The sequence below is a fragment of the Lepisosteus platostomus genome, chromosome 7, assembly GCF_059453375.1.
Source record: "Lepisosteus platostomus isolate fLepPlt1 chromosome 7, fLepPlt1.hap1, whole genome shotgun sequence".
NCBI classification, from domain to species: domain Eukaryota; kingdom Metazoa; phylum Chordata; class Actinopteri; order Semionotiformes; family Lepisosteidae; genus Lepisosteus; species Lepisosteus platostomus.
In genome coordinates, this window is record NC_142617.1 from 8053217 (window position 1) to 8074118 (window position 20902).

Sequence of the window (20902 nt, forward strand, 5' to 3'; positions counted from 1 at the left end):
GTTGTGACAGTTTTTAACACTTCTAAAAACTCATTAGAGACTGTAAGCAGCTGATGTGTAAGCTCATTTTTTAGAAAGCAATAAAAAATTCACTTAACTCTTAAAAGGGTGAGTCAGAATACAGAATACATGTCTTTTTCTGCAAAGTGTGACACTGCTAATGTTATAGTGAAAAGGTGAAAATCATTCATTAAAGTGAACCAATAATGGTTTAGAATAAGTAAAGTAACTCATGTATAATGCTAAAGGAAGATGATACAGAATACAGAAACCAGAAATAATATCGTTTTATTATTGTTTTTCAACCTTCCTATCACACAAATGTAACCCTATAACACAGCAATTCTTATCACTGCCCACCCAATTCACAGAACACATGACACCACTTACTCATAGAGCAGTCCAAGACTCCCATTAACCAGAGCAAGATGTCCCAAACAATACAATCTGGTATTGCCAGCTCCAGTCAGTAACCTGGCATGCCTCCTTATGCCACAGCGATGAAATAATGACATTCCAAGCATCCTTCGTAGTCCCGGGTATCCTTACCAAGGTGTCTCTGGCGTTCCCCCCTCTAAGATGTTTGTCTCTATATCCAGTTTTGGTTAGAGAGGGGAGAAAGATAATGCTTGGGCTTTACTTCTCTGCTCTCAGTCCCTGGTATCCAAGTCGAGTCTTCTACTGGGTCCAACTGCTGCAATGTATGTAATTTTCCAAACGTTCTGAGTTCTCTGATAGGGTTATTTGAAGCCCCCCCACCCCTATACGGGGCTCGTGACTCATCCCCAGTGAGGCTGGAAGTGTCCTGATAGTGTCTTGGATATTGGCTTAGGTAACTGTTCAGGGCTCTTGATTAACAGGCTGCATGCCGGTAGCCAGGTGTAGCCATGCGTTGTGTATTCTCACCCTGGTCTTGAGCCCCTCTCGTGGTCACAGGCACAGTTAAACCTGTCTCATACGCCCACACGTCACCTCTGAACTGTGTGGGGATTCATGATCGAGTGAGGACCTGGATGAATGGGAACCTTAAGAACTTGAGGCGGGAAATACAAATGCACCACCCTTACAGAGACAGTGGCCCCAGACACCCTTTAATGTTTAATGTTTAATGTTTCTTTTATTAGCCCTATACAATTTCTTGCATTAGGAATTCGTCTTTTCGCATACCCCAGCTTTTCTCCAAGGAGACACAGACACACAGACAGGGAGAGAAGCTTGGGGTCAGAGCGCAGGGTCTGCCATTGTACGGCGCCCCTGGAGCAGTTGGGGTGAAGGGCCTTGCTCAGGGGCCCAACGGAGTAGGATTCCTCTGCCGGCCGCGGGATTTGAACCGGCAACCTTCCAGCCACAGGCGCAGCTCCTTAGCAACAGAGCCACCGCTCCGCCCTTCGGGCCCCGACTAGCTCTGTTGGTAGAGCATGAGACACCATAATCTCAGGGTAGTGGGCCTGTGTCCCACGTCGGGCGCCGGGTCCTCCATGTTGGAGGTTGGGCACAAGGCTAACAACCCTGTCCCGTAAAAAAACTAATGTTACGGAAACAGCAACAGGATGTTACTGTCCCTAAATACCGGAAGGCATAACGGGCAAACTTCCAGACGGCCATTATTTTTCACTCAGTGACAAAAATACTGTAACGCAACGGGGGCTCAGGCGGGCGCCCTTGCCGCATCTGGTCGGCCCCTGCACCCTCCGGGGCTCGAACCCGGGACTTCCGCGTCTCTCTGCAGCGACCTAGCCCCGTGAGCCAAAGAGAGATCTCTCCACAGCCCAGTAGCTGTGGTCCTGCTATCACAGGGAAGGGCGGTGACGTCACCCGCTCTGGTACGCCGGCTCTTACACAGCGCCCTGTCGGCCGTAAGCGTTACACTCTCCCCCGCTTAAATCGCCGTCCCCGGCGAAGGGCTATCCCATCCCACTTCTGACACCAATGTAACGCAACGGGGGCTCAGGCGGGCGCCCTTGCCGCATCTGGTCGGCCCCTGCACCCTCCGGGGCTCGAACCCGGGACTTCCGCGTCTCTCTGCAGCGACCTAGCCCCGTGAGCCAAAGAGAGATCTCTCCACAGCCCAGTAGCTGTGGTCCTGCTATCACAGGGAAGGGCGGTGACGTCACCCGCTCTGGTACGCCGGCTCTTACACACACTGCTTGTCGGCCGTAAGCGTTACAATACTGTAGTTACTTCCATAGTTCCCAGTAATTCATACTCCATAGCTATCTTAATTTCTGAAACTTTTACTTTATGTTAAAACGCTAAAATGCAAAGGAGGAGTTAGATTAAGCCTAGTAAAGTGCCAGAGAAATCTTCAAATCTTTTGGAACTGGGAACGTATCATCTGTTCCAAAAAACAATGAAGCAAATGTCCAGTCCATCTTGAGTTTTTGACAGCTGTTACATCCCTAGGCTTTACTGTACAAACTTCACAAAGGATGGAAATGACATGAAGTCATTCACATTTCCTTGGGATCTTTCAGAAGCTGCAGAAGAAACTTCAATTACAAGTCTTTTTCCAGTTAATGCTGAACTGAAATCCATGTAGCTAATGAGACTAAGCTTTTTTTTCCACCATTGTCTGCAGACAATTGAGCTGATGAATTGCATTCTAAATTGACAAAAGCCTTTTTGGCTGCTATTGTAATAAAAACAAAGAGTCAAAGGTGCCATAGTCTTGACAGCTGTAATGTTAAGCAGTAGGAAGCTGAATGGATAATAAGGTTTGCATGTTCAGAAACTGCAAATTAAAATTGGATTTTCTTTCATACATACTGTATCAGCTACCACCATATTTATTTAGTTCTTCCAATGGTATCCTGCTTTGACATAGCTTGTACTAAATTAGATTTATGAAACTGACTTCTTCCAAGTTGAAATTTTCATACAGTACAGTATATAAACAAGATTTCAGATCATCTTGACATGAGGTTTCACCACAAGTACTTGGAGAACTGTCTGTATGCAGTTCACCTCTTTACTTTGCTGCTCCTCTCCCATTTCCTCGCGCATTTGCTGTCTGTTCAGTGAGAGAGGAGTAGAGCGTTATTTCCTTTATTTCCTTCTGCATTACATCCTATGTAAACCACACTACAGTGAGGAACTATTTCAACCATGGGCAGCTTTGAACATTAAAATAGATGGTATTGGTTATGCATTTCCTTCATAAATTATTTTCATTAGTGCTTTATGTGAAGAAAAAGATGATTACTTGATGGAAATACTATAAAAGGGTTGGGTAACTTAAGTCCTCCATAGTGGATTCCTCAAGCTATTATGAGTGTCTTTCAAGTACCAACTGCTGCAGAACTAAAAAGTAGTTAATGTTACCAATTATCTAAACAATTGGTTCAATTAATTAATGACCTGTGGTAGAATGAAAACCTAAGGCCTCTGGCCTCCAAGGACTGAATTTGTCCATCCTTGCTTAAAATGAAGAACTGCATGAATACTAAAAGGAATGATGTGTGAACATTAGTGACGTTCTAGATGTGCATAATGTGTATATGCTACTGATTGTTTGTTTTTTTCCTGGATAACTTAATGTTCCATGACCAGGGTATACAGTATGCAGCACTGGGTGAACTGTAGAAGACATTTTGTGAGATTGATCGAGTTAATTAATTGTCCTTACATTAACTATAGACTACAAAGGTAATGTTTCCTGGATTTCTCTACTAGGAGGATTTGAAAAATGACCTGAGGTACTATAAATTGTAGGTTTTAGGTACTTGTTTATGATAGTCAGGAGATTACTGTATAACTAAACAATGAATAGTGACCACTTGTATTTATCATAGGCATTAGACTGAACCAATCGCAAGAAAATAATTGTACAATAAAAACATTTCGTTTTGAAAGAAAATTTGCATTTTCATCTCACATACTATATACTGTACATATATAATGCTGCTTATACTGAGAATTGTAATTTATCAAGGTTATCAAGCAAAGGAGCATTTCATGAAGTAGCACTAAACACAAATCCATTTAAATTGTAACCTTCTAATTGTGGAAACCGGGCTCTGATTCACGTTTTATCCATGGGAATTAAAAACTAATACGTTATTCGCAAGCTGATAAGATCTTCACTCATTAATAATAAAAGCCCCTGGAATTCCCATAACAGCAGTGAAAGTGATTAGGGCTAGGAGCACACCCTTGAAAAACACGATACACATTTTTTTTTCTTGGGGGATCCTGCAAGGAGAAAATCTTTTCTTTCAATTAAACCCCATCTCCAAGTCAATGTGCAAGGCCTATAACTAACTGGATTACTACTAATAAGTAATAATAATATTATTACTAATAATAACAAGGATCCAACTGTTTTATTTTTATAATAATTCTTTTTATAATAAAATTCCCTTCAGTTTTACAAATCACGTTTTAAAAGGTATTTATTAACATGTCATTATCCTGTTACCAACATGCAACTACGCATGTTTAAGCACACAATACCTTTAATACAGAAAGGGAAAATGTGAAGATACAATAGTGCAAAACATGTGAGCTATGCTTTAAGCGACATACTATACTGTATACCGTATCACAGATATGGGGTTTATCATTTGCCATTATTAGCTGAAGTTTATGATTTAATAACAGGTTTGGGTCAAATATGCAGTTAAGGTTTTATTCAAATGTTTTAATGGTACTAAGATACTGCTACAAGTTTTTAGTTTGTTTCATGACTATATTATCTTCAGTGAAAAAACAGCCCAAAACTATCAATCGAAAGCTCCACATTGTCATCACTTACTTTGGTATTATAAGCTTGCAATGTACTGTAGCATCTATACATCTATTTCATGCTATTTTTGCCTTCACTCTCACTTCAATTCTCTCATCGAAGACGCATGTGCTATTTAGCATACAGTAGCTGTTTAACAAATGGAATGGTACAGCACAGCCAACAAAAATAACATAATAGGGAATGTGCTCTATAAAAGCTGCCTCATTGATTACCAAAACCTCTAGGGTATCATGCAGCTTGAAAAAAGAAAATTAGGCAAACAAATATCATGCTGAGCAGTAGATTACTTTAAAAAATTGTTTGGTAATAAAATGGCTTACATCACTTTTACGCTTAAAGGAACAATTCATAAGCACCTTCAGACTATACAGCTTTTCGATATTCACTTCCAATTTTTTCTTTGTAGCTATACTGATATTGTTCTAAAGAAAAGCAACGTACCTCCAGCATTGAGGGGTTTTGGTGAAAGAACTGTCAAAGAAACAGAGATGAGAGCTTATACAGTATATCATCTACAGACCCTACTTTGCAATACCTTTTCTCTTATATAAGACAAAAGGGCAAGAATCTTTGGACACCAATGCAGCAGACTGGTGTGCTGTCCTTAGTGCATTTATTATGAGAATCAGTACTTTTACAGGTATTTGAAGATGTCATTTGATAAAAATGTCAATATAACAGCTTTATAAAGAAAGTCTAATCGTTAACAACTAAACAAGCTTATCTACCAAACAAGCAAGATAGGCTTAAAGGCCTCCCCTCATTTTTAGCCCATCATGTGTTATTTTTAACTATGGGAGGTCTTCTTACTTATTTATTTACCCCCTATTTATTGAAGCTTTATTGGATACAGTAAATAAAACTTAATCCATTCCATGGTTTGGTTCTTTGTATTTTTGTAACTTTTTAGGTTATTTTCAATATTATGGGTACCTCTAAAGAGTTAAGCTCATCTTCACCACGTTTACAAAGCAGGTTTCAGCTCTTGGTACAGTTAATTTGTTTTTGCCTAGTCCATTTCTCTGTATTGATTTTTGATCGTGGCTATCCATTGCTAGGAGCTGCAGTTATTTGCAGCTGACAGCATTTGCTTTGTTTGTTTATTCCAGTGGGCAGTTCGTGCCTTTTTTCCCCCTCTCTGCCTTATTTCACTCTTTTTCACTTAAAACTTCGAACAGCAATAAGATTTGTAGTTCAAGGGATTATTTTATTTTTAGATGATCTGGCTTGATTTTCGTTTTTTTGAATGCCAGGCCTGTCAGGCTGGTAGAGGCATAGTGGGTCTCATGACCCCAACAGTTCAGTTGTCTTCTGTAACCTCTGTCCCCTCATAGATAGGCCCTGCAGTTGTGATGATATTGGCCACGGATGCAGTCATATAATGAAAGCAGTTGTATCTATTGGAAACCTTCCCCTGTGGAACCGAAACAGCACATCAGCAGTTTTTCTGGTTTAATAGCCAGCTTTATCTGTACATGTCAAGTGTCTAGTACCTGTTGGGCCTGTGCAGTATTTAAAGTTCTTATTCTTCGACTGAAACCAACATTTTCTTCTGTGGTTGTCGTATTCTTTATCCTGGGAAGTTCAAACGTCCTGCCGAATTCCAAAATATTCATTTTTCAGTTATAAAGGTGTTTTGAAACTTCTAAAAGACTTTAAAAGTCTAAGATTTTTAAATGAATCAAATATTTACAGTTTACATTACATATGCAGTATATGAGCAGATTGTCAATTGCCTTGTTTTTTAATTGTGGAATTTTGTTGGAGATGGCATTGTTATATCATTGTTATATTACATGATCATTCTCTCAGGTTTACCATGTTTTTGCTAGAGGGATGAGAAAGACTACGGCTGTATATAATTCATAGCAATTTACATCACACTTGTGCGTGTTATTAAAGATAATCACACGTATGGGTCAAGGAGGAGACTTCATTAATGTCAAATCTCACTTTAATTGCCTTGTACTGAACAGAAAAAATATTGATTAAGGCAATCCCAAGATGATATCTCCACAGAAGTAAATATGGTTTTAAAGTTGATTTTCCTCAGGGCCCTTTAAAAATTAAAATCCACAAATAAATAACAGTAATCAGTATCACCAGCATGCTTTCTGAAAGTTTACTGTGAGGTAAGATTAATCTAGCATACATTGTACACATGAAAATGCTTTTGTTACAAGTCTGCAGACCTGCTTCTCTCTGCCACAAGATGTTGGCACCATCCAAGTGTTTGAAATGAGGCCAAGCATCCCTTGAGTGACTTAATGGCCAGTGTTAATTATCTCTGTATATATTATTTAAACAGCATTACAGGGCAAAGTATATGATTTTGTCATTGGAAACATATGGAAGATATCAGCAGTACTGTCTTATCACAAAACGGCAGATTTCATGGATTAGAGTTAATTAAAATAAACTGTTTTGACTCTTCAGTTTTTTGTTACTCTGTACCTTTATTTTTTAAAATTTCTTATTTGTGATAAAATATTGATGTAATCTCTGAATTATAGCCATGGTTTCTCTTAGCTGACTGTTGTGCATGAGTTTATTGTTTCTGTATCATGGTTTTCCTTGGCCAGGAACCAACAACAATTGTGTCTGTATGTGTAACAGTCTTACAGTATAGAAGCAAGTTATGGTTTCATGTAATTGAACACGTGTCATTGCAAATTTGTGGCAATTGAATACAAATCGTACTGTATATTGACCAATTCAGCTTACATCTCAGTATCTTGAACTATTTGACCTCTTTTCAGTGCAGCTCTAAATTTAGGAAAGGCATAATGTGCTTACATGCTACTGCTGTCATTTTGTAACTTAGCATTCATTACTGAAGACAGCTAAGATAGATAACACCTTGAATGAAGAGTATTAGATAGTGATTAGAATTTATTTTCGGCATTACTTAATTGAACAGGGGCATGTCAGGCACATTCTTAACTTTTATGCAAGAAAATGATGAATATCCTCATTTCTGATTATACAAAGGTACTGCGTGTGAACCTGTAAGATGTTCAGTACAATTAATTTGCAGCTGTTTTATAGGCCTTTCCTTATCTGGTCGCAGATCTGTAGTTATCAGTTTTGTGTAATGCTTTATTTCTCAAGTACCTGTTATTCCTGTTTTTGTCTGATCATTTTTGAATGTTCTGCGAGTGTTCAGTTTTGATTAGCATAGAGTACAGAGTTTTTATTAAATACTGAAATTCCAACTTGTGATTAAACATTGTTGGTGCTAAATCACTTAACATTAAAAAGAGGGTGCAATCTAAGCAGGTGTTTATACCTCATCAGTTTGCAGTCTTTTTAAAACACCTTTTGATCTATCCTCATAGACCACTTTGAAACTTTAGTCATTTTAAATTTATCAGAGGATAAAGTTTTTTAGGTTCATTTAAGGTACAGTATTTTGACACCATCTCAGTTCCTAAGAACATTTATAAGATTAATGTCGAGCATTAACATTTTTATAGGCAGTAGATACATAAATTGGTTGGACACCAAAGTCAGCAAGGGGAATGGAGTACATTTTTGGGTGGGGACATTTCATTTAAGACATACATGAATTAAGGAGCAAGAGTACAACAGTGTTCTCCTTGTGTCTTCAATTGCCAATAAATAAATTATTCGATCAGGAAAATATCTGCTTTCTACAGAAGCTTATTAGTGCAGAGAAAAAAAATCTAGTTTATATATATTGTTTATACGAGGTAGTATTGCATTTGTACAAGAAACGTATCCCATTTCTATGAGAAAATTATTGCGTTTATACAACAAAATGATTGCCTTTAAACTCAAAAGTTAATTTGTGAATAATGTTGCCTACTATATTAATACTGTATATTGCATTATACTGTATATGCAATAATATTGTCCCGTGCAAAGTAGCATTGACTTTAACAACAGTAGAATATTGTCACACTCCTCTTTTTGGAAAAAAATAATCTAAAGGAGCACATGTTCTGTATTTTATATACGTGAAGTACAACACCGTGTCAGTGAGCATTCCCAGGTTAACCGTGTATTGTTTTTGCCATCTCTGTGACAAATGTATGTTCTTCTTGATGTTCTTGATGTGACTCTGCAGAAACATGTACTGTACATAGGTTTTTGCCAGCTCTTTCAACATTGAACGGAATACATTTACGATGACTTGACAGTCAGCTTCACATCAAGAAGTGTGTGACGATATTCTAGTGTTGTTAAAGTGACTACTGTATTGCATATACTGTACAGTATAATGCAATATACAGTATTAATATGGTTGGCAAGATTGTTAACAACGTAACTATTGCGTTGAAATGCAATAGTTTTCTCGTATAAACTGGATTTTTTCTTTCCGTGGCGCTAACAAGCATCCGTAACTCACTGAACATCTGTAAAGTTTATTATTTTTGAGTTTTGAAGATACAGTTTTTGTACAAAAAAGTGACTAGTATTTTTTAACATATGTAGTAGACTGCTTGTGACAGCCTTTTACTTGTGTAGCCTCCTGTGTTTTTGTCCCTGCAAAGAAATTAATTCCCTAGAAATAGGGAAATAGACATCTAGAAATAGACACTCCCTTGAGCTCTTTTGCCTAATTTTAGATGGGTGTGTTTCAAACAGCTTTATCGGATCACTGAATAGGTTTTAATTTTCAACCATCACTCAAACATCAACAGTTTCATGCTGCGTTATTAATCTAGGAAGGCCCAAATTAAATGTCAAATCTAGCTTGCAGTTGGGTATGTCTTTATCCACTTCTAATGAGTACAGGCCTGTAGCTGAAATAGATGAATTTATACCTCCAGAAGAAGGCTATCATAGTACCACTATTATAAATCATTAAATGCCTCTTAACCTAACAAGTGGTGAACCTTTTCTAGTCTTTTCGGCCTGTGGTATATAAAAAAAATAAAACTCTTATTCACATAGAATTTTATTTTTCACTGAGAACGGAGAATTAATTTGTTGTTTTGAAATCAAGATTTCAGTGAAAATTGAAAATAAATTTCCTAACCAGTAAAATAACATAAAAGACACAAGTAAACATGCGCTGCATAAATGAGCTAAATACAGACTGTGCAGCTGATTTATCTCCTCGATGTGTTTAACATTACCATATGTCTGCTGTGTAATTCAGTGAGCCAGAAACCTGCTGGAATTTGGTCACATAACAGTATACTGTATTTGGGACTACAGGGGTAACCTTCTGGCTAAGATAGAATGCATTACAGCAGTAACCACATAAAAAGTTAAAGTAGTGTAAATTATTTACACATATGGAAAGCCCCAGTGAGATAAAATGCGGTAGCAGTATATCTAGTCTCTTGCAGTGAACCAGAAGAAATTGCATGCGCATGAAACCCTTGGTACCCAACAGCTACTGAAACAAGTTTTGGTTGTTTTTAATCATGTTCCAAGAATTAATAAAATTCTATCTGAGTATAACATCTTGTGTTAACAAATGATGCTGCAAAAAGGCTATCTTGTATTTCAATTCTTAATGAATGAATAATAACTTCATTGGGCAAGTATACCAAATCAGAGGATAGCATTTTACATAATCTTACTGTTCTTACATAAGATCTTACAAATGAGATGTGTCAATACAGTATCAAAATCAGCTGGTAGGACCCCATCTCTAAATTTTGATGAATGAGGGGACATATACTGTTCTTGCCAGAAGGAGTTCTGAGAATAGTTTTGCCCCAACGTGACAAGCTCCAATTGATACCTCTCTAAGTGTATTTAATTATTCAGTAATAGACATCTCAGACATATCTCTCTAGAATAATGTTTCCATATACAGTACCTAAAAAATGAATTTGAGAATATATTTGTTTCTACAGTTAAGCTTTTCTTCTTAACAGTCAATGTACTGTAATGGGAATGTATTTTTTTAAAGGAAAGCACTGAAGTGGAGTTGAACTATCATATGGGTAAATTCTCACCAACTAGCACTCTTGGGTTATCACAGAATGTACTGTCAGGGATGAACTGCCACAGTAGAGAGATTGCCAGAGTTTCCATTATGTTCATCTTCATACTGGCTTTGCAAATACATTTGCATTTTTGTCATTTTAATGAGGAATGAGACAGTTTGTCTGTCTATCTCTCCATAAAAAAAACAAGACACTATCTGTGGCATAGGTTAGCCTCATCTGTTGAGTAGATTTGCAATTTGATGCATCAAATTGTTATTCACCTTGTACCCAGCCTAAATCTTTTTTTTTTAAATGCCCGTGTTTTATGTATGTTGTGGGGGATATAAATATGGGGTGAAGGATGAGTGATGCATGAAATCATTTTTGGAACAAGGGCAAAGGAGTCATGCATTATAAAAGGGGTTATGAGCACACAAGTATTTAAAAGGAAAAAGACACCTATTGAGATATTTGGTGAAATTTACACTGTATGCCATGGATAGACTATGGCCCCTGTTTATAAAATATCAACAGCAAACCAATAGTGTGACCAATCAAAGCATAGTTGGGAGTCATTTTACAACTAATAAGGATTCAATATTCTCTTTAAGAAAATGACAATGAACAGAGGCAATTTGAAACCTGAAAAGAAATCATGAGTCAAAAGCCAACTTGGGCTAATTAGAAAACCCAATTGTGGTGTAATTGTTATTGTAGTCACTAGATTCTGTTTGCAGGCTAACAGAGCAGGTCTCTGTAATATTTATGTAGAGGTGCCTATTGGGTGCTGGTGTATGTTGCTACACATGTGTAATCGGTATCTGCCGGGTTACTAAGATGTTCATATGTACCAGGAAAGCCCTGCTCTATCTTTTTGCTTAGTCATGAGTTTAGAATGTGTTCCCCTGCTCTAAATCTGTACTTACTGTAAGTCACTTGGGTCATTCTTGCTGTATGAGCCACTGTACACAGGGGTGAGCCCGTAGGATAACATTTTAGTGCAAGAGAAACCTTTAGGGCTACAGGCAAATACCCCCTCCACATGCTCTCCATACCGTATGTCTCCTACCGGGTCAGCCTGAAGCAGCTGGAAGATATCAGCGATTGTCTTTTGAGATTAGAATTGCTGCATATATTTTGCATCATACAAGCTCAGGAAAGATAAGTGAGTTATAAATATCTGTCGGCGTCTCCCCCTTATCCTGTTCTCTTTTTTTCTGCAGAGGTAAAAATCCAGCACATTCTCTGTTTCCCCTTATATCTTCGTTATATATTTTCGGATGTTTTTTTCACTTTTCTTTCTATATCTGCTTGTCCTGATAGTTATAGCTAATGAAGGCCCTCAATGGGACTTGCCATTTTGTTAAATTATGCTTTTCATGTTGCAGAAAAACACATCATGTGTTGTTATGTATATTTTACTTAAGGCACTAGACCACAGCTGTTTTTGAAACACTCAACAGCTGGTAATCGAAATATTGATTTCAATCAAATTAAGGCACAAACACTACCTGTTTCAGGAGTGCTAGTATTGCTTATGCAGGGCAAAACCATCCATGCTGGTGCTACAAAATGAACAGCAGAGAACAGTACTGTGCATTATAAAATTGAGGCTGGATTTTGAGAAACCACAGTGTATATTCTGAATATAAAAGCATGTTAAAAAATCAACTTTTATATGGGACATCAAGTTTAGTTTAAGGATCCTGATATTGTTCCAAAGTACAGTCGACCACATATCCAAGCCTGGTTTAAGTAAGATTATCTTCTCTACAGAATATACACATGGTCTAAATGGGTTGGATATCTACAGTATTAAGATGTATTATTAAATTACCAGTCTCTTGCATAATCTGCCTCACTTGATGTAATCTTTTTTATCTCCATTAATCTTAAACATAATGCACTGTGGCTAATCACATTCCTGTGCCATAACTTGCCAGCATTTTTCACCTTTCCCTGATAATTAAAACCAATTTTTCTTATTAAAATTCACGTGTGTGAGTTTAGGTTCAATCCACTGGATGCATATTCTTGAAATCTGTTATTTCCAAAAGTACCACAGATAGTCATCAAACAGCAAACCACATGGATATAATTATATCATTTTATAATAATGTGTTGTTTCCATTTCTTTAAAAACACTAAAACTCTGATACTTAAAAGTGATGACAGGAAGATACAATAAGCAAAATACCAGCTGTATTTTACATGGTTAAGTTGCTCAGGAATCACCCTGGATACCCAAGAAAATTCAAATATTAATTATGATGATGATAATAATGATGGTTGGCATCTTTTTATTGTGCATCAACAGTCACAATAAAAACTCATTAGTTTCATGGACAGAATTCTGGGTGATTTTACTTCAATAACAAAACAGGAATCATGGATGAGAAATCAAGTGTGTAAAACTAGAAGCCAATGTTTTGGAAAGCAAGATAGTGTGCTCACAATTTCTGCATTGAAAACGAATATAAAGTCACTGGAGACCTCAAAGTTGGAGTGAATTCTGTTTTACACTATAACAGCAAAGTCAGGAAATAATGAATTAGATTTGGTTCGACAGTTTGTATTAATTGAGTACTGACAAGAATTAATAGTTAATAGTAGTTCAAGTAGGTAGCTGTGTCAGCATGCGTAGGCTGCAAAGGAACAAGTAAAAGGTTTATTCCATGCTGAAAAGAGAATAAAGGAAACACAACGTTTCGGCTGTGGAGCCTTCTTTGGGTTTGAGCTTTCTTCTCTTTTAGGTATGGAATAAACCTTTTACTTGTTTATTTTAATAGTGTTTTATTACCTTCTCAGCATGGGAGTTGAATCTCTCAAAATGGCACTGCATCACATGTACACTTCTGGAAGAAATCTGTTGTTGTATGGCTTGGATGTTTACTGAAATAAAATTATCTTTTGAATACAAAAATGAATAATCTGCTGATTTCTACAAGATATGCTTTCATTACCATAAGTCTCAATATACATCTGTTCACTTAGAAAAGCTGAAACTGAACAGCAGGCTCCCAAAGGAATAAAAAGGGTCTCATTTTGTTATTTTTGCTTCAAAGTGAATGTAACTGACAGACTAAAATAAACAAAGTGAAACATCTACATTCAGATTATTTTTCATGCTTCCAGAGTAAAACTGTTATACTGTACTATTTTTGTAACTGTGAGAAAACTTTGCACCACGAAAAATGCATAAAAATACATAGTTGTTGTTTAAATCAACAAATTGAAAAAAATATTCTACAATTTCAAAAAGACTGAATATTAGCATAAAATATTTGTTGAATTAGAATGCCAGTAATCTAGGGTATACTGTACATCTAGTTGCATGTTCACTGACAAATTAAAAGAGTTCACCATGTACTGTACAACAGGTTTTCAAGCAACTTTTGATATTATGCAGTTTTGGAATTCAATTACTGAGCAGTGTAATATACAACATACAGTAAGCAGCCAGAAGACTCCAGAAAAAAAGTTGCAGTTAGGAGCAAATTAACACTCATCCTAAATTTCCCTTGAGACCAGAAATCCAGCACCGAGTGTAAAAAATGCCTCCGTAGTGTGGGACTGCTAACCCTAACCCTAGCTGGGGTTTCAATGGAGTAATCCTGCAATCGATCTCTGAAGCCCTCCAGTCATCAGATTTGAAAAAATGTTTCTCAAACCAAAACTTAGGAGTCTAAAACAATCAAGCCCTCTGAAAAAAGCACATGGAACATTATCACCTTCAATAATTTGTCTTCCTTAGAAAAATTTTCAATCAGCTCAAAATTGCTGTAAAAGTGGTGTTGAGGGTGAACATACCACCAGTGTAGGGTTTGGATTACAAGACCCATTAAATGTTGACTCCAGTTCTACATCTACTGTAGTTGCACGTTAAATTACTGAATTTAGAGAGTTTACCCAGTAGAACTGCTTTTCATGCAACTTTTGATATGATGCAGTTTTGGAATACAATTACTAAACACTGTAATATACAACATACAGTAATCAGCCAGAAGTCTTGGGAAAAAGGGTGCAGATAGGAGTAAATAAATGATCTTCCTTAAGTTCACTATGGACTGAAAAGCCATCACTGAGTGTAAAAACTGTATTTGCAGTGTTGGTATGCTAACCCTAACCCTATCTGGGGTTTCAACAGAGCAATCCTGCAGTATATCTCTGAAGTCATCCAGTCATCAGATTTGAATATGATCCTGAAACTACGCGTTTAAAGAATCTTTTTTTGTGAGTATGACTACCCTATTTTCAATTGGCTCTGTGGATTTTCACAAATAGATACCCAAACCAAAATAAAAGCACATACAGTAGCATTCACAGTTTTTGTTTGAAGGCTACACATTGATGCCGGGTCAGCAAAATGTGTATGCATCGCTAGCATTATTATTAAAGGTTCAGCTGAGTACAGGTTGTCAGGCTTGAACAATTCACTCAAAATTTAGTTTAGAGATCATAATGTGTAGCTGACAGAGCAGCCTGTATCACCTTCTCATATTAGTCATTTAAAAGTGCTCTCCCTCCCCCCATCAAATGTTTTGTCAATGATCATGTTATTCTTTGGTGTGAGTGTGTGCATGTCTGTGTCTGTGTTTGCCCTGAGCCTTCAAGGGTGTATCTCGCCTTGTACCCATTGCTTGCAGAGGTAGGCTCCAGCTCCCTTGCGGCCCTAAATTGGATGAAGCTGTTGGAAATAGATGTTATGCTTTGGCATATTTTATTTCATCCATAGAGGTATGTTACCTGGGCTGCACATTGGATATTTTCTACCCCACGAATGTTGAAAGAGTTGAATTGGGGGCTTAAATCTTCAATCCTTTGGTTCTTTAGTGACGTAACACTGTGGGACTTTAATTCTGCGTCTTTTTTTAATGAGAAGGACATTTTTGGCGTGTCACACACTCTGGCTATGTGTTCTGAATGAGCCCTTACAATGTGGATTTGATTGATCTTAAACCACATTGGTAATATACAGTATTATAAGGATTTATTTTGTCTGAGGTGATCAGAGCGGCACAGGGATGCAATAGTTAGCATTGCTACTGTACCTCACAGCCCTAGGGCCCCTGGTTTAGTTGATGATGTGCTACAGTATCTGTGTGGAGTTCGTTTGTTCTACCTACTGTATCTTTGCATGGGTTTCCTCTGGGTGGTGCGGTTTCCTACCACAATCCAAAGACATGCTGGAAGGTTAATCAGCTTCTGCAAAAACTGGTCCCGGGTGTGACTGTGTGTGTTTGTATTGGTATGTGCCCCTGCTTTGGACTTAGTCCCATCCAGGTTGTATCTTGCCTTCAGTGTGTTGATTGCCGAGTTAGACTGGGGCTCCCCCCGTGACCCAGTACTGGATAAATAGATGAGAAAATGGATGGATGCATATGGTCACTCATAAATAAATAAGTGCAATATTTTGGACTGTGCTCTCTTGTTTTTTCATGATTTACTGTTTACTGTATAAATTGTTAGGAATCATCTTCCTAATTGTTTGTTTCATTTTGCTCCTACAATATGGCACCTAACTTACCTGATTCTTACTTTCTTATCACAATTTCAGTTCACATGCTTTGTCTTGAGAATATTTCTATTTCGTATGCTTAAGCAATACCACTGATTATTCTTTCTCCACAACACCCACCACCCTATCTCTAGATTATGATTTATTTCCCTGCTGTGTTAAATACTCACTAACAGCTGTGACAAGGATCACAATCAGAAGAAATATGACTGCACTATTAAAGAAATAAACGATTCATTTTAAAACTGTATTAAGTGTTGGACCAATTTTTCTCATCTGTTTTTGTTTCATTTTGGTATTAATAATGTAGTTAAGATAAGAGCATAGCACTAACTTCACAATAGATAAGATAGAAGATGAAGCATCAGATCCTTATAATGACATTTTGGTAGGAAAAATGGAAATAAGGGGAAAAAATCACACATACAATTAGCATAAATTCATAACCTTGCACCCGCAAACACTATATATTGCCTTTGTTCCAAACAGGTGCAGCATTTTGTAATCAATCCCATGTTCACTGTGTAATTTACCAAGAATGGGAGGCAGACAGAGCAGAAAAGGAAAGGGTTGTCCTTTGGAAAAAAGGTTGAATTAAGCCCTTTCTGTTGATAGTTTTGTTCTACATCACTCGGTTCATGTCCCTCTATCATTATTGTGATTGATTCCCGGCAACAGTGGATTGGTTTAAAAGATTGATTTGTTGCAGATGGAAATCTGCAGGGTTTTGGTTTGACACATCAGCACACTGTCCTCATTAAACGCTCCTATTGATGGACGAAGAATGGTTGATTTTGTCCGAAGCATCTGCCCCCACACTGTGAGGCAGTGGAAGAATAAAGTAGTTAATAAATTATAGATAAAGAAGAAAAAAACCTAATCCAGTAATGCAGAAGTAAAATACCATAAATATTTTTATTTTTAAAATATACATTTAAATATATTGTGCAATCCCTAAGATATATTATTATTTCTCTATGTTGGCTAAAATATTCTTGTCCAATGGCTAGCTTCTCTTTAAACCATACTGATTTATACAGTACTCCATTACTGCAGCAAAGTCAATTGTGTCCCTACTATCAATTATGATGTTTATTTCTGTCAAGATTACATCTCATTACAAAGATTTTTAAGTTCTACAGATTAGTTTTGCATAGTATTTAATGAATTAATAATATTTCTTCTCACTTTAGATCATTCAACATAAATGATGTGAATACTATTTTGTCATGCTTTTAAACTGTTTCATTTGTCTATATTGTGAATAAGATCAGTGTCTGGGGACGCTTTGTAAAACTTCATAGTGTTGTATTCAATTAGATTGCAAAAATTTAAAACCTAAGACATAAAAGACCAAATACCTAAATTAGAGTATGAAAGTGTAATTGGTGTTTTATTTCTACACGCCTGTCTCTCTTGATTTATTGTACATTGACATGAAAGGAGCTATTGAAAATAGTAATAGTTATTATCATGTGCTGTTAAAAGCCTTCAAAGTAAATTCTGAGAATTACAAAAATGCTAAATATTTTTTACTGTTTTTATATATTTATATATTGTCTTCAGAGGTTGTATCGGTATCCATTTCAGACCCAGTCCCTGGAGTGACCCTTAGGAGGATTAATATAAAATTGGAGTTGTCCTAAAGAACAAACAGAAGGAAAATGATGGCTGGTACTGACTTGTATGTTAAGAGACCATTTGAACATTTACTCTGTGTTGAGCAAATTTCAGTGGTCATGCACACAAATGCATGTTTGAAGACATCAGCAAATCTTTTCTTTTTCTATAACACTTGTTAACCCTTTCAGGAAATGGATAAAGCACTAGAGCAAACTTCTTAGAAAAAAATGTGACTAAAAATTATTATTAAGCTTTTGTATTTCTTGTGTATGATAGTCTAAATTTAGCTTGCTACGCATATTTTATGTCATAAAATGAGGCTACATACTGTACCTGTTTTAGGAACAGCAGTAACACAGTAGTCAGCATGTTTTCTCATTTAAGCTTTTCAGGTTACACCTAACTTAAATTATACTGATGAGAGTTTGTATACAGTACATATTGAAGATGCATACATCTGGAAATAACATCACACAGACTAGAAGGGGGTACTACATAACATTAAGCAATCCTGGAGGGTATTGTTTCTTTGTTGTAAGACATGTGCCCAAAGCTTAACAGTGCAAGATGAAGGTGCATTTTTTATTTACTTTCCTTTTCTGGTATTGCTACAATACTTGCCTCTCTCTCATGGAGTCTGCTGAACTTTGTGTTCTGAATAAGCTTGCAAAATTCACATCTTCAAGATATTCTGTCCCTTAGAGTTTTTAGTTATAAAAATTAATGAGGACATTTGCATACTTTTTCTTTCTAGAAGTGAGGGGACTACAAAGTGTAAGGAAAGGGTTTAGAATTCTAAACAATATGGTAAATATTTAATGTATAGCAATACTATTGAAACACTTGGAAAACGAATTACCATCAAGACGTCTTTAATGACATTTCCCCTAAACATGCAAGGGCTAGCAGAAAATACACAAGTGAAGGTCACATTTGCAAGTATTATAAGGTAGCTTTTAATTAGGATCTTGTAAATGTCAATGAACCTTTTCAACTGGCCCAAGTGCTAGTCTGGAAAATGAAAAGAAAAAGACATATGCAGCCTAGAAATTGATCCCCATTTAGCAGTTAGCCTCTATTTCCTCTAAAGCCAAAATATAAATGATGTTTTCTGTTGAACAGAGAAGACCCTTAAAAAATGCTTGCTTTTACCTATGGTGTAGTGTATTTAAAGTTGTTCACTTGGGGATTAAATTGGCTAGTAGGTTTGATGTAGTACCATCTGAAGCTGTTAAAGTGTAAGATTGACACACAGAGGTACCAACAGACAAGTTTATTAAGACAAGTAAAGAGCTTTTTTGTTCGAGCAACTTCCCTTCATAAATTTTATGGCAGTAATTTCTCCTTTGAACTCCTGTTTGTAATATGAGTAGAAGCTACAAAGTTCCATTTCAGGAAGACAGATTTTAGACGGTTAACTCAAAACAAATTTTTAATTAAACTAATTATATAAATGTGGAAACATTATGCCTCACATCACAATTTTTCAACCTGTGAAACGTGTTATGAAAATAAAGCATCTGACCTAGAAGATAAACTTAAGCTGGTTATATCAACATGGCATGGCATGAACTGCAGGCTCACTCTCCCATTTCTACATCAGCATATCAGTCCATAAAATAATTTAAAATGATTTTGAGTCCCTTGATAAGATAGAACGAATGTTAATTAAAAATGTATTAAACTAAGTTTTCTAAAGTACAGTATAGGCTTACTACATATTTACACAAATAGAATGTGTGCCTATATTAACGTTTCATGTTTACACCCTAAATCTAACCACTTCCTCCCCTGTCATCGGTAATGTCTTCTCTATTCATTCCCTGCCTTAGGGGGTGGCACGCATGGTTAGTCAAGCTCCTCATGGCTCCAGGGTCTTGTGTTCAATTACAGCTTGGGGTGCCTGTCTATGAGTTCGTATGTTTTACTCATGTTCATTTGGGTTTTCATTGAAGACTCCAGTGCCCCCCCGGCGTCTCTCAAAGGCATGCAAGTAAGACTTGATTGGCATCTCTAAAAAATCCCTTTGCAGTAGATACAGTATTATGGAATGTGATCTGTGGCCTTTGATCAGTTTAACAAATCACAAAGTGAATGGTATTATTTGGGCACAACCTAATTACAGTAGGTTTGCATTAGAATTATAATCTGTGACAATGCTTACATTTTCTTTGTCATTTTTTTTTTCTTCTTCAGAAATTTCTAAAGCTATTGCTGGGCGGCCTGTTTCATATGCTGCTATTTTAAGAATTAAGCCGGACAGCTCATCATCATCTCTGCTCAGTTCAAAGAACAGACCCAGATACAGCCATTCCAGTAGTGGGTCTTCAAAATTGCACGAATGGCCAGACTTTTCCCATCAGTACCTGGCATCAAGGAGTATCTTTAGTTCAACTGAGAGTTTCAGGAAAGGTGGTAAGATGTATTTATTTTTTTAAGAAGTTTGTTTAATCTGGTGAAAATTTGTTCCAGATAGCTATGCCTTTAGGAGCTCATCTAACATAATCCTGAATAGAACATGTATTCATATACTGTTTATACAGTAGTGTTTTTTTACAAATACTGTATGATCCACAGACTACTATATATCTTACATGCATCCATAAATGAGTCTTTACCTAAATATATAATTCTATTCATCTGAAAAAATTACAGGCAGAGATTGTGTTTAAAAAAGGAGTATTGTGGGTATTAAAATAGTCTTTGCATTTAATATAAATTTCAAAAATATATTGGTTTCAGAAATACTATGCAGCATGTTGTACAGATTTGGCAAGCATAGCTCTCAGTCCATTCTCTCTTCAGCTTACCTATTAAGTGGTTATTTCTTTATTTCTCTTCAGGCAACTCTTATTTGTCTGGTAGACAATTAAAGGTAATTAATAATTACTAGCCTTTGTATTCTCACTATGGTACTACAATTGTGAATGAAGTCGGTATCATCCTACACTGTAGGTGCAGCACCTTCCTTGTTGGCATGTGACAAGTGATCACTACAGACCAGGTGGAAAAGTGAGAAATTACTTCACCAGAGGAATTAAGGTGAACTTTAGGAAAGCCAGATTATGCACATCCGGAGTGAATTTTAGCTGCCAGAACACT

General features: G+C 36.7%; 1 protein-coding gene across 5 annotated transcripts in view; it reads left to right on the top strand.

Moving 5' to 3' along the window:
• Positions 1–20902, top strand: part of cntn5 (contactin 5) — a 199297-nt gene that overhangs the window by 88451 nt on the left and 89944 nt on the right. For 3 of the 5 annotated variants that reach the window (XM_088639030.1, XM_088639027.1, XM_088639028.1), the window contains exon 3: positions 19997–20215. The exons of 1 other annotated variant lie outside the window; for it this stretch is intronic. In XM_088639030.1, coding sequence (XP_088495156.1) covers positions 19997–20215 — 219 coding nt within the window. The remainder of the gene's footprint in view (positions 1–19996; positions 20216–20902) is intronic. One more of the 5 variants, XM_088639029.1, reaches the window with a different exon arrangement.